A 12,640-nucleotide genomic window follows, 5' to 3' on the forward strand; every position below is an offset into this window, starting at 1 on the left:
AAGTGGGTCCAAATGAGACATCAGAGCTAAGGGGGTCTGAAGTGAGCATTAGGTATAGAGCAAAATGAGACAGAAAAGCAGGGAAGATAAGGGAAAAGAAATAATCTATATAAGTTCAAGGAATTCATAGCACAAGGCCACCAACTGGGCTTATTTCTTGTACCTAGCACCTATTTATAGATGGGCAAAGCAAGTCTGATTAAAGGGACACAGATGACACACAGTTGTCATATATAGATATATATTGCTCTAATATCTTAATAAGTTGATATTCTTGTGTATGAACCATTTTCTTGTGAGTCTGGTTAACTCCAGGTTCACTAATGAGACTGAATTAAGCTATAGTTTATGCACTTCAAAGCTTAGGACTGGCTCCTGGACCATGGTGCCCTGCCTACCTGGTGCCCTGCAAGAGTTCAGTGAACTCTGCCTAAGCATTCAGCTGGTCCATCCCTGCACTACGTGTCTGTGGAATCCTCTTTCAAAATTCACCATTTTGAACTAAGGGTATCAAGCTCCTAGCTTACTCACTTCACTTACTCACTCATTTTGAACCAAAGGTATCAAGCAATTCACTTACTCCCTTCTTGATCAGAGGCTTCTGAGCGAAAGGGAAAATGCTAGTTTGTTTTCACAGCTATTGAGCCCAGTATAATGACTTTGAAAAGTAACTGCTCCAAAAATTATTGAATAAATGCTGCTATATATTTCACAGGTACTGAGAGTGATTACTCCAATGAATTTAACTTCTTGAGGAAGATTGCTTTAGCCTTGAATTTCTTCCTGAAATAAGGAGGTGGACTAAATAATCTGTCAAACTGTAAACTATTAGAAAAATGACAGGGTTATGGTTTATATATAATTTTTACAATGTCTCTATCATTTCTAGACTATTTTTAGGCACATAGGCTGAACTCAATAAATGTTTGCAGTGAACTGATTCCAGTATAGATGTATTTCAGTTGAGAAGAAATTTAGAGATGTGTTTCTGATGTTTCATATAAATTGCTTATGAGTTAGACACTACTTTAAATATACAACATAAATTTTTTATTAAATGGATTCCTAAGATGAATATTTTTTACAATATTTGGAATTGCTTTGCAATATAATAACTCCTTTATGTAATCTGTTGATTTCCATATTTTTACACATCCAGGATACTGATAACAGGATAAACTAGATTAGTGCTTTAAGGTATGAGGGAGCCAATTGAATTACTATTGACTAAATCAAGGTGTTCTTCATAGAGAGAATTGTCCCCCTTTCTAGTTTACCAGATGATCTCCTACTCTCTCTCAATGTCCCCTCCTACACTCACACACACACACACACACAAATTTTCTCCATTGTGTCTTAATTTGTATTTCAAATTTGGTAGTTGTGTCCTAATTTATAATGCATAAATTTCATTTTCCAATACTCCTTTACACCTCTCCCCACTCCCTTGTTTAACCACATGCCTTACCAGTTTTCAAAATAGGTATGCCATTCACAGTGTCTGGACCATCCGTATCATGTAGGTACTTCATGTTGTCTATCTCAGGTGATGGCTTTTGTACGAGAATGCTGGAAGTCGAAGCTTCTCCCCCTGAAAAGCAGTATCTCTAGGTTATCCTCAAGGTGGGATTCAGGGAAGGAAGTGCTACTTATTCTCCTTAATTGTCTCTGTAACTCTTAGCTGTCCAGGGCCTTTTTTCTATAACTCAGTGAAAAATTAGAGAAATGGTGACTTTTCTCAATATTATTGTACCTTAAAAAGGTTCTACTCCTTTGACATAAGTGAGAGAAAAGCAGAACATATAACTAGATACTTTCAGACTGAGGTAGAATAGAAAGCCATTTTTCTTTGAGACTCTATCTTACAGGTTTTGGAATATCAATTAACAATTGTAACCAGGACTCCCACAGATGAGCCCGGAAAGGTTAAAATAATTTACAAAGGACAGAGAAATCAACTACCAGGTCATGTGTTATAAATTTTGTTCTTCCTCAACTCCTGAGTCCTCATTATCTGCCTAAGCCTATTCCCACATATCGGACCAAAATCTCACCTGATACTTGTGCAAGGAAGAGATATGACTCAGTGACAAATATTTTACTACAGTGGGAATGGAATAAATAAAGTCAGTTGACCCCTAAAGCCTACATTTAGACTAGTAAGTTTAGACTAGTAAGACTGTATTGAAACTCCTGCAAGAGAACCCATCTGTCACTGGAATATGATCAGGAGACAATTGTACCTGTGCCCCGAGGAGTCCTGACTAACTCGCGAGATTGAATCACACACATGAAAAATTTCAGATGAAATTCCTCTTTATGCATGGTTGTATCCTAGAAATGGAGACAGAGTTTAATCCATATGAACAGATCTGTGGAATGATTAAGATGGACAAAACTGACATGGATCAGGAATGCCCAATACTAAAGGATTAGGACATGACAATATGTAGATATCAGCATATGAAGTGATACAAATAATCTATTTTTATGTATTTGACAGGGCAAGATCTCCTGAATTCAGCAAGCATCTCCTTTTTTTCCAGAGTAGGTAAAAGGCTGGGGCCTACAGAGACTTCCATTCTTTTAAGTCTGAGCTCAGACTTCTGAGGTCTAGGGGGTCTATTCAGAAGCATTTCTTCAAGACCTCTAGACAGGGCTTGAGTCCAGAGGCCAAATTGAAGGACTTTGTAAAAAGTTTGAATGAACAAACGTATTTCTTCCTATTATTTTCTTTTAAAAGTAGGGCACAGATTACATGTTAATCAATTCAGTCACAGGAGCAACACCAGGGCCATTTAGTTCTTAAGAGGGTAGACTCCTGGATCCTTTTCTATTTTTACTCAGAAAAGTAGATCTCTGGTTGACCCCCACCTCTGGTTTCCTCACACCTCTCCCTATGTTTCAAACTCTTCCAGAGTTCTGTAAGGTGCTACACATTTCCAGAATCTAACCTAAAGTAATCCCAAGATGCTTTTTTCCCCCTTTTCCCGAATGGCCAATCAAGCATGATGTAGTGCCAAGAATACAGGCCTGCAAGTTAAAAATTGTGTTTCCTAGTCTCAGATCTCCCATGCACTTTGTAACTTTGGGAAATGACTTCACTTCCCTGAAACTGTTAGACTAAAATATTTCCCACAACCACTACAAGCACTAACGTTCCGTGATTCTCAATAAAACACAGTATAGAGCTCGAGTTAGCTCTTAGGTCTACATCCGACAAAGTGGACACAAGTTCCCGCCGACTGCCGGCCACAGCAAAAAGCTGCCATGGAAACCAGAGTGAAAGCAAAAATCGCCTAGCGGAACCAGAAGACGGCGTGCACGGGGATCGAGGGAACAGAAAAAAGCGAAGGACGACGGGCACTCTAACAGTAATCCGAGAACGAGAAAAATCCCAAACTGAAAGGGGAACAGGGAAATTATGACTTCAGCCTTAGATGTTAACTGGGCTTCTCAGGCCTGGCCACACTGCGCAGGCGTCCCCCGGGTCCTCAACTCTGCTCTTTGACCTCCCGCCCCACCCCCGCTCCTCCACAGCCACCGGGCGGCTCTTCCGGTGTTGTGGAGGCTGTTCCGGTTCGCGGCGGTTCCCGGGTTTTGCGTTCCGCGCCCGGCCGGAAACCCCTTCGCATAGCAGCCGGTTCCGGTTCGGTGAGTGGCGGCGGGAAGCTGGGGGAGGGGTGAGGATGGAGGGAGCCTGGGCCGGGAGGCAGTGCCGGTCCGGGCCCAGCGGCCTGGGCTGGCCTGGGCGGAAGCGGGGAAGGCTGTGGGGACGGCGCTTTTTCCTCTGCCCCGCCCCCTGGGACCACCTCCCCTCCCTCCGTCTCTCCACCGGCCGGGATGTGGCTGGCGGCCGTTAGGCTTCCCGAGGCCGGTCTTTCAGGCCTCTTTCTCCTGGGCCGGCGAGGGGCCGTCTCCCTTGCTGTTACCACAGGCCCCATATCGGCGCCCAGCCCCCCTGGTGGCAAAAAAGTCCGGGTGGGATTTCGGGGCTTTCCCGCCGGAGCAGGGTCTTCTCTCAAGGGAAAGCTGTTTTCATCGGGAAGCTCAGCTTTCTGTTACACCTGCTTCACCTCCCGCCTTCCTTGAGACCTGAGTGATATTTCTCGACTACTTCTGCGCCTCACGTAAACATTTCTCCAACTCTTACTCTGTGGTATCTCTCTGCGATGTGATATCGCTAGTGTGCCACCACCAGAAAGAAACGTCTGGACACTCCTGCCCAGGTTATGAAAACCCCCTTAATAGCCACGCTTTGCTTACCTGGCTCATCGCCTCCTGGTAATTCCCTTGGACCGTCTCTTTCTTGGTGTGCCCTAACGTGGTCTCTCTGGGTATATGCCTGGCTAATCTTCAGTTTGGTGATTTCTGTTTATCGGTGCCTTTGCAGCATTTTCACTATCTCGTTGGCAATAACTTACTCCTTTATCACTTTCAAGTCAGCCTTGTTGAGGCCATTTCAGTTCACGTTTGGTATTTTAATCGCGTCTTTTTTTAATTGGATATTGTGAATGTAGATCGCACCATTTCCTCAGTCTTTGTGGAGCTAGTTTGTGTCAAGGACTCCTGTTGAAAGACAGATACACAGAATTTGAAATTACAGTTACAGTGAAACCTTAAGCATGATCCCTTAATCTTCTTCCAACTTTGAGATACCTTTTGTCCCTTTAGTCCCAGTTTGGAAGCCTCCTTTCATTTTTATCTTGAGAAGTCGCCTTCATCCCCGCCACCCCCATTCCAATTTATCCCAACTGCAAACATGGTCTTCATGTCACCCATCTGATGAGTTAAATCTAGAGGAAGCAAATGGATTGAAAAACAGGTTCTGCCACTTCAGGCCAAGGTGATGTAACTCTGGACTACTGCTTTGAAAGTCTTTTCTCTACATGACTCCCACGCCTCCTACCAGTCGCACCAGCTTTATTTTCTTGCTATAAGTATCTGTTTATGGATCTGATTTCCCCCATTAGACAGTATTTCAGCAGCAGGGACCATTTCTTATTCATCTTTGTATTCCTAGTACCTTGTATGTAATTGGTGCACAGTAAAAGTTTGTGTATGAAAGGAGTTGAATACTTAGTGTTTTAAGGTGTTATAGTGTTGAAGTGTTAGAGTCTAATTGGGAGAGATTACATGTAAAAATACAAGAAACAAAAACAAATACCCAGTGTATACTACGAACTGTATCATATACATATCCAGAGTTCAGAGTAGGGTGATTCACATGATTGTTTCCATATTTCCATTCCCTTCTCATATCATAAATTATTCTAACCACACTTGGTTCTGGATAAAGCAAATTGCCTCTCCTCAGTATATATTTTCTAGTCATTTCCTTGTAGCTCAAAATGTTCACTTTTACAGTCACCTGTTTGCATATAAACTTATACCTGTTTTGCCATACTCGTTACATTCTGTTACTGTCAGAACTTTGCCATCTTTTTTTTCTTCCAGATTTCCTATTATTTTGTGTTCAGATATTAACTTGACTTCACCTGAGTAGCTGTAACAGCTTATATTCTTTTAGTAAATTAAATGAGCACTGTGAACTAGAAGATAATTGTTAGAATACTTTTTTTAAAGTTTATTTATTTTTGAGAGCGAGCACATGAGCCAAAGGGGCAGAGAGAGAGACTCTCAAGCAGGCTGTGCACTTTCAGTGTAGAGCCTCACAAACTGTGAGACTGTGATCTGAGCCAAGGTCACGAGTCTGACACTTAACCGACTGAGCCATCCAGGCACCCCAGAGTGCTTTTCTTAACAGGAAAAAAATATTAGACTTACAAGTATTTGGTGGCATTAACATTTCCAGATCCAGCATTTCATGTTGAATCTTGGAGTAAAATATCCCTACTTCTAATGTAAATGCAGATGACAAAAAGAAAGTAACCTAAGCACACCCGAAGAAGCTGGATGTATTTATATTAAAATGTAACTGTGGGGCTTTATTAAGGAACCCAAGGATTTCTGGTTTATTTAAAAATGAAAAAGGGGAAAGAATACCTGGAAGATTTCCAGATAGAAGCCCTTTGTTAAGTTGAGCATTTGGAAACATATTTGAAGACTTAATATAAGGCTTAAATTCTTTGGGAGCCCTCCCCAGCAATCCTGGGTAATCAGATGATCGCTTAGTCTGTAGCTATGCCAAGAAAAGCTCAAGCAGGCTTCCTTTGTGCATGTACTTCGTTATTGTGACCATAAGGAATGCCTGTTACCATCGTCTAGTCCTTAGTAGATTGAAGCCCTGATATTGCTAAAGTTGATGATAAACTAAAGTTGATGATGTGCTTAATCTTTATAAAGTATGGTGGGGCACCTGGGTGGCTCAGTTTGTTAAAACTCTTGATTTGAGCTCAGGTCATCTCACATCCTGGATCTAGCCCCGTCTTGGGCTCTGCGCTGGGTGCGGAGGCTGCTTGGGATTCTCTTTCTCCCTGCCCCTCCCTTGCTTGTGCATACATGCATATGGACTCTCTCTTTCTCAAAAAAACTTTTTAAAACTTTAAAAATATGGTAATAGGATTGTGACTGTAATAAGTGTGACTGCTACCATCCCTAGTCTCCTCTTCAATCTGTCAAGAAGAGTATGTGCCAAAGATATGTTTATTAACTTAGTTCCACACAGGCTTTTAACTTCCTTTTTCTGGGAAAATTAGAGAACATTTCATGTAGGTAAAGGGGCTTTGGTTTGTAGCAGTTTTATTAGTGATGGGAGAGAAAGTACTTTAGTACAACTGGGAAGTATTCCTTGATTATTCTTAGAGAATCAGTAGCTTTATGTTAGGCCACTGAGTAAAACTTCTAGAAAAGAAGTCTGATAGGACCACCACAAGATCTGTCATTTTTTAACTAAATGGCTTAGCATGAGGTAACAAAGCAATGGTTTGTGAGGAATTTCCAGGTTCTAATTTCAGTGTAGTCACTAACTGTAGGTCCATATACAGATCAGTCTCCAAAGGGGTGGCACTCCTAGCTTGCTTCTTGCTGTAATGTTCTGTGATTCTGTCAGTAGTCTGTAACTGCTGTCTAATACAGCTCAGGTTCTGGAAATGTTTCAGATTGTCTCCGGCTAGTTTTAGTGTCTATATTCTCTTCCTATCAAGTCATCTCTTACCATTTTATATTTTTCTCTCCTAAGAACACAAATGTCACTTTGAGTGGCTTCCTATTCTATAATTGTATGAAAAAGGTATGCCAGTGTGTCACATTTCTGTTTTTTTGTCTTCTTTTATAGGACTTTGTATCTTTGCTAAAGTCAGTGATGTGAAAAGACCTGACATGGGTAAGTCTAACTATGAAGTAGTAATTCAGTCTTTTTAGTTACTCTGATTAGTTAAGTTGGAATGAAAGAATGTTGTTGTTTTGGTTTTGGTTTTGGTTTTTTAACATTTTCAGTATTTGCATCTTTGTGTTCAATCATAATCCTATGGAAGCTCTCAATCTAATTTTGTAATACTGTAACACCAGACAATTTTCTTTTGGTTGAGACATTATTTGTAGCATTGGAAGCATTTTCTCATTCATTGTATTGAAAATGCCAAATACACACTAGAAAACATTTACTGTGTTCTGAGTACTTAAAACATATTCATTCATTTAATTTTTTTACAACTGCCTTACAAGGGTGTCTATTACCAACAAGGAAACTGAGAGACAGAGGTTAAGAAACAACTATAACTGACAGCCAGAATTTAAACTCAGGCAGCCTGGTTTCAGAGTCCTTCTTCTTTTGTGTTATACTATACCACCTTCTATGTGATAAGTAATTTGATTAAGGTAAATTTTAAAATTTCACTTAGCTGGGAACATTGAGAATTAATTGTGATTGCAACATGTTGCACTATTCATAGGTTTTCATGTCTACAAAGGGGATCCATCCATACAAGGTCAGGACTAGTAGCCAATTAGGAATAGGTTGAACAATCTATACAGTTAGATCTTATACATCTTATAACATCTCATGAGCTCCGTTTATAGTCACATTAGTCTTCTCTCTTGTTTCTGTTTTTTCCTTTTGTTTAGTCTACCTTCTTTCTTTGTTTCCCTTTTCTCTAATTGCTGATGTCAGTGTAAATCACTGAATTCTGTCACTCTCATTTGTTTCTAACTTTTATACTAACAGAGGTTTCAAAGGTGGTTATAAAGTAAGGTGCTGCCACAGTATTATAATCCATCAAGAGTCATGTGTCAGGGCGCCTGGGTGGCTCAGTTCGTTAAGTGTCCGGCTTCAGCTCAGGTCACGATCTTATGGTTTGTGGGGTCGAGCCCCACGTCAGGCTCTGTGCTGACAGCTCAGGGCCTGGAGCCTGCTTCAGATTCTGTGTCTCCCTCTCTCTCTGACCCTCCCGTTAAAGCACCTTTTAAGTTAGACAAAGGAAATAAACAGTTGTTAACAGTGTTTATTTTTGAATGGTGAAATTTTTTCCTTTTTTTTTTGTTAAATAGTTACTCTTTTTCTAGTTAAAACATTCAAAATTTCTTAAGGGAAAATTTCATTAAAAAAAAAAAAACTTTGAGGGGCACCAGGGTGGCTCAGTTGGTTAACCATCCGACTTCAGCTCAGATCACTATCTTGGGGTCCGTGGGTTCAGGCCCGATGTTGGGCTCTGTGCTGACAGCTCAGAGCCTAGAGCCTGCTTCAGATTCTGTGTCTCCCTCCCTCCCTCTCGCTCGCTCGCGCGCGCTCTCTCTCTCTCTCTCTCTCTCTCTCTCTGCCCTTCACCTGCTCACTCTCTGTCTGTGTCTCTCAAAATAAAATAAAGACATAAAAAAATTAAAAAACAACTTTGTTATTTTTAAAGTACTTGTAACAGGTTTTGAACTAGCAGATGTTCTCAGTCAGCTCCAAATGAGCCAATTTCTGCACATGAGCCTCTTTGACAATGACATTTTAAGATTGCTGGGTAATGCTTAGTTATGAAAGAGGTTTTATTTGACTATAGAGCTCTTCTTTGGGAATCATTTTTATTAGGTGAAAAGATTTGTTCATAGGAAAGTAGCTATTGATGAATTATATGACTTGAACTGATTTTGGATTCTTTTCCCAGATGATACTGCTGACAGGATGAGGATGGATGCTGGCGAAGTGACTTTAGTGAACCACAACTCTGCATTCAAAACCCATCTCCTGGGACAGACAGGTTTTCCAGAGGACCAGCTTTCACTTTCTGACCATCAGGTTAGGAATAATTTTCTTCCCTGGTTTATTTGTACAATAAGGTTTGAGGAGCATTGTTAATAATGCAGTCTTTTTCAGTAGGAAAGCCGTTACTGATATGGATGAGACAATTCTTTGCTGCGTGAATCTCTCCCAAGCATGTTTAACATTATTGGCCCTTGGGTGCTAAATATCTATAGTATCTGCCCCCAATAATCATTTTTAATAATTTAACTGGACATATATCCACACAATTCCAGATTAGTACCGGGGTATATCCCTACCCCTGATTAAGAACTTCTGTATAAAGTTATTAAAAGATTTAAAACCAGGTTCATTTTGTCACCCACTTTGATAAATGATGCAGCTGGATTTCAGAACAGGATATACTACATGCATATTTCCCTTCTAGTGAGCATTCTTTGCTTTAAGTTGTATAACAGATACTTTGCCCATTTTTCCCTTTGAAGCCTCAATCATTTCATCAGATTGTCCATGCATTTTTCTTTCTTATTATGATGTAGTTTATTTATAGTATATAAAAATATAATTATATTGAATTTTGAAATAGGTCATAATCTTGTTTAATGGTACATTTTTCCTAGTATAAATTTTATTCCACTTTATTGTCAAAAAAAAATGATTTAAGAAAAATCTTTTGCTTTGTTTAGATTTTACCTTCCAGGGAAGGAAATTTGGACCGATCTTATACATGTTCTACAAGAAGTGCAGCTTATAATCCAAATTATTATTCAGGTATGACACATTGCTTGGAGTCAAGGCATTTATACCTCTCAGATTTCTTCCTAGCAAATTGTTTGTGTTTACCATCTCTAAGCTGAAAACATTGACAAAAGCAAAATTATATTTTCTTCAGCAAAACATCACTGTGTGTGTGCGTGGGAAAGGAGCGTCACTAGAATACTTTACTGACCTAGTCTCAACCACATATTTTTAATGGAAAAGGTTTTTTGGAATCCATTATCTTACTTGTTCATTATGTCGTTGCAAAAAGCAGTACAGCTTTGGTTTTGACTTTTTTTTTAAATATGCATATACGATGTAAAGGATATTTGTTTTGGATGGTTTTAAAGCACAGAGCTAACTTATTTCTGTTTTGCGTGAAATCATGAATCCTAAAAAATTATTTCTGCCCAAGCTTGTTCCCTCCATTAGGGCAGGAAATGTTGACTACATGTTTCTATCTAGCACCTGCCACAGCCATGCTTGCATATTCAAGGGCTTGCCTGTTCAGCTTGTGGTCCATGACAGAAGTCAGCATTCTGTAGGCTATTCCTAGTCCTTGGCCTGCCTGACTTTCCATCTGCCCCCTTCCTAAGGTTAGGACTTCCAGTTATCTTCTGGCTCTGTCTTGGGGAAACTAAGGTTTTTGTTGGATAGCTTCCTGGCAGTATAACCCAGGAAGATTATTGTGGTCTTCCCATGTCTTTTCACTCCTAATTCTTCAATCTCCTCACCTTATCGCAAATATGGGAATATTAGTTACACCATTGAAGCTGCCCTAATAGGATTTTTATAAGGATAAATTGAGATTATAAATATGAAATGCAAATAATAATTATTGTTATTTGGCTTCCTCAGGATTCTTTGTCAGCAAGATGAGATCTCCTCCCCTAAAAAGACGTTAGTATGATGATCTTTTAGATTTATATTATATTTAAATGTCATTTAGGTGGGTGGTACTTTACCCTGGGCTCTGGATTTCCTCTATTGGTATGGGAAATGGTCTCCACATAGTATGCACATAATTTGTATGGAAAAATCAGTTAACTGGCTCAGAAAATAATTCTGCCATCATTATTATTGGAAAGGCCTTTCTGATGAGCAGAGAACCTGAAATTCGGTTGGACAGCTCATTAGTAATCGTAGGGGAAGGACAGTTGAGTGGATGATAAACTAAGATCATTAATATTTCAGTTTGAACTCAGGCTGTGTTTGCTTGTAATTTCATATATTGATTTACCATTGGGTAGAATATTTGCTTGTAGTTTAAAATAATTGCTTAATAATAAACAGATAAAGAAAATTATACTCAAAATTTGCTGACTATAACAACTCAACTCTGCCCTTTTCTAATTTTTATCTGTGTGTACATGCATGGTATACAACCTGTGATTCCATACATATAATTATTTTTAGCACATATATTTTTATTTTTACTTTTCCAACTGTTTACATGTTATTCTTTGTATCTACCTTTTTCTGTTGATTTCTGATAATCTGTGGAACTAATATGCACATTCATAATACTTTTATGTGCAATTCCAAAATCCAAAAAGCCCTGAAAAACCAAAAATTATTTTCTTATTTCATTTGGTATCAAAACTGACCTGACCTGAATTAATTCCTTGGCAAAACCTACATAAATTGATAGGACGCTATTTATATTTGTCTTTTATTTATCTGTAAATATGAGTGTTTATTTCACTGCAGATATATTACCACACATTTCACTGAAGATCTGCCGATATGTTTGATTAGAGGGTGCAGCTTCAGATTATACCTTGTAGTGTTATATAGTATATACTAGGCTATCTTTCTAAAATTCCAAAAATTTTTTATAAAATTTTTTTTAATGTTTTATTTATTTTTGATAGAGAGACAGAGCATGAGAGGGGGAGGGGCAGAGAGAGAAGGAGACACAGAACTGGAAGCAGGCTCCAGGCTCTGAGCTAGCTGTCAGCACAGAGCCTGACGCGGGGCTCAAACCCACGAACGTGAGATCTGACCTGAGCCGAAGCCGGAGGCTTAACCGACTGAGCCACCCAGGCGCCCCTAAAATTCCAAAAATTTTAAATTCAGAAATGCAGTGGGGCCCAAGGGGCTATGATTAGGATAATAGGCCCATGCCTTCTACTTGCTTCATTGTTTTTCCTGTAGTTTAGGTCCCCTCGCACTCACTACTTTTAGCTATTATAAATAATATGACTTAAAAACATCTGTATGTACAGCTTTCTTTTTTTCTTTTTCTTTTTTAATTTTTTTAACATTTATTTTTGAGAGACAGAGAACATGAGCAGGGGAGGGGCAGAGAGAGAGACCCACAGAATCTGAAACAGGCTCCATGCTCTGAGCTGTTAGTGCAGGGCCCAATGTGGGGCTCAACCCCAGGAATTGTGAGATCATGACCTGAGCTAAACCGACTAAATCACCCAAGCACCCCTATATAGCCTTTTTTCATTTAAATTTCAGTAGCCCTTAATATTCATGAAGGATGTATCTGAGGTCATCTAAAATCCTCATATTCTTGAATGTGATGATATTTGACCAGATTTTTGGCTTTTTACTCAGTGACATGATTCTTGAGAGTTAGATTTTTCCTGTTTGTCCTCATACTGTAAATTGATCCTCCTATCAAAATCTTACACTGAGGTTTTGTCTCTCACCTGAAGACCAATTTTTTAGGAAAAGCAAAAAAAAAAAAGAACTTCAAAATAGTTACTGTATACATGATGAATA

The 12,640-nt window shown here is 39.3% G+C and overlaps 1 protein-coding gene and 1 long non-coding RNA gene across 6 annotated transcripts in view; one reads left to right on the forward strand and one right to left on the reverse strand.

Annotated features, from left to right (window-relative positions):
- Window positions 1-1,474: 1,474 nt before the first annotated feature.
- Window positions 1,475-3,312, reverse strand: LOC115303569. The gene is made up of 3 exons (XR_003914128.1): window positions 2,955-3,312; window positions 2,244-2,334; window positions 1,475-1,591 (listed from the first exon to the last, which is right to left on the reverse strand). It is a non-coding gene; the product is annotated as an uncharacterized LOC115303569 (long non-coding RNA).
- A 113-nt stretch (window positions 3,313-3,425) lies between these two features.
- The window catches only part of SENP1 (SUMO specific peptidase 1), a 49,822-nt gene continuing 40,607 nt past the window's right edge, over window positions 3,426-12,640 (forward strand). Inside the window, exons 1-5 of one of the 5 annotated variants that reach the window (XM_029953360.1) lie at window positions 3,426-3,654; window positions 7,238-7,285; window positions 9,051-9,181; window positions 9,832-9,916; window positions 10,763-10,804. In XM_029953360.1, the coding sequence (XP_029809220.1) occupies window positions 3,441-3,654; window positions 7,238-7,285; window positions 9,051-9,181; window positions 9,832-9,916; window positions 10,763-10,804 (520 nt within the window). In that variant the 5' untranslated portion in view covers window positions 3,426-3,440. Of the gene's footprint in view, window positions 3,655-3,677; window positions 4,285-4,674; window positions 4,847-7,237; window positions 7,286-9,050; window positions 9,182-9,831; window positions 9,917-10,762; window positions 10,805-12,640 lie in introns of those variants that run through there. The other 4 variants (XM_029953362.1, XM_029953364.1, XM_029953363.1 and 1 more) reach the window with 4 other exon arrangements.

Source organism: Suricata suricatta, chromosome 10 (genome assembly GCF_006229205.1).
Source record: "Suricata suricatta isolate VVHF042 chromosome 10, meerkat_22Aug2017_6uvM2_HiC, whole genome shotgun sequence".
NCBI classification, from domain to species: domain Eukaryota; kingdom Metazoa; phylum Chordata; class Mammalia; order Carnivora; family Herpestidae; genus Suricata; species Suricata suricatta.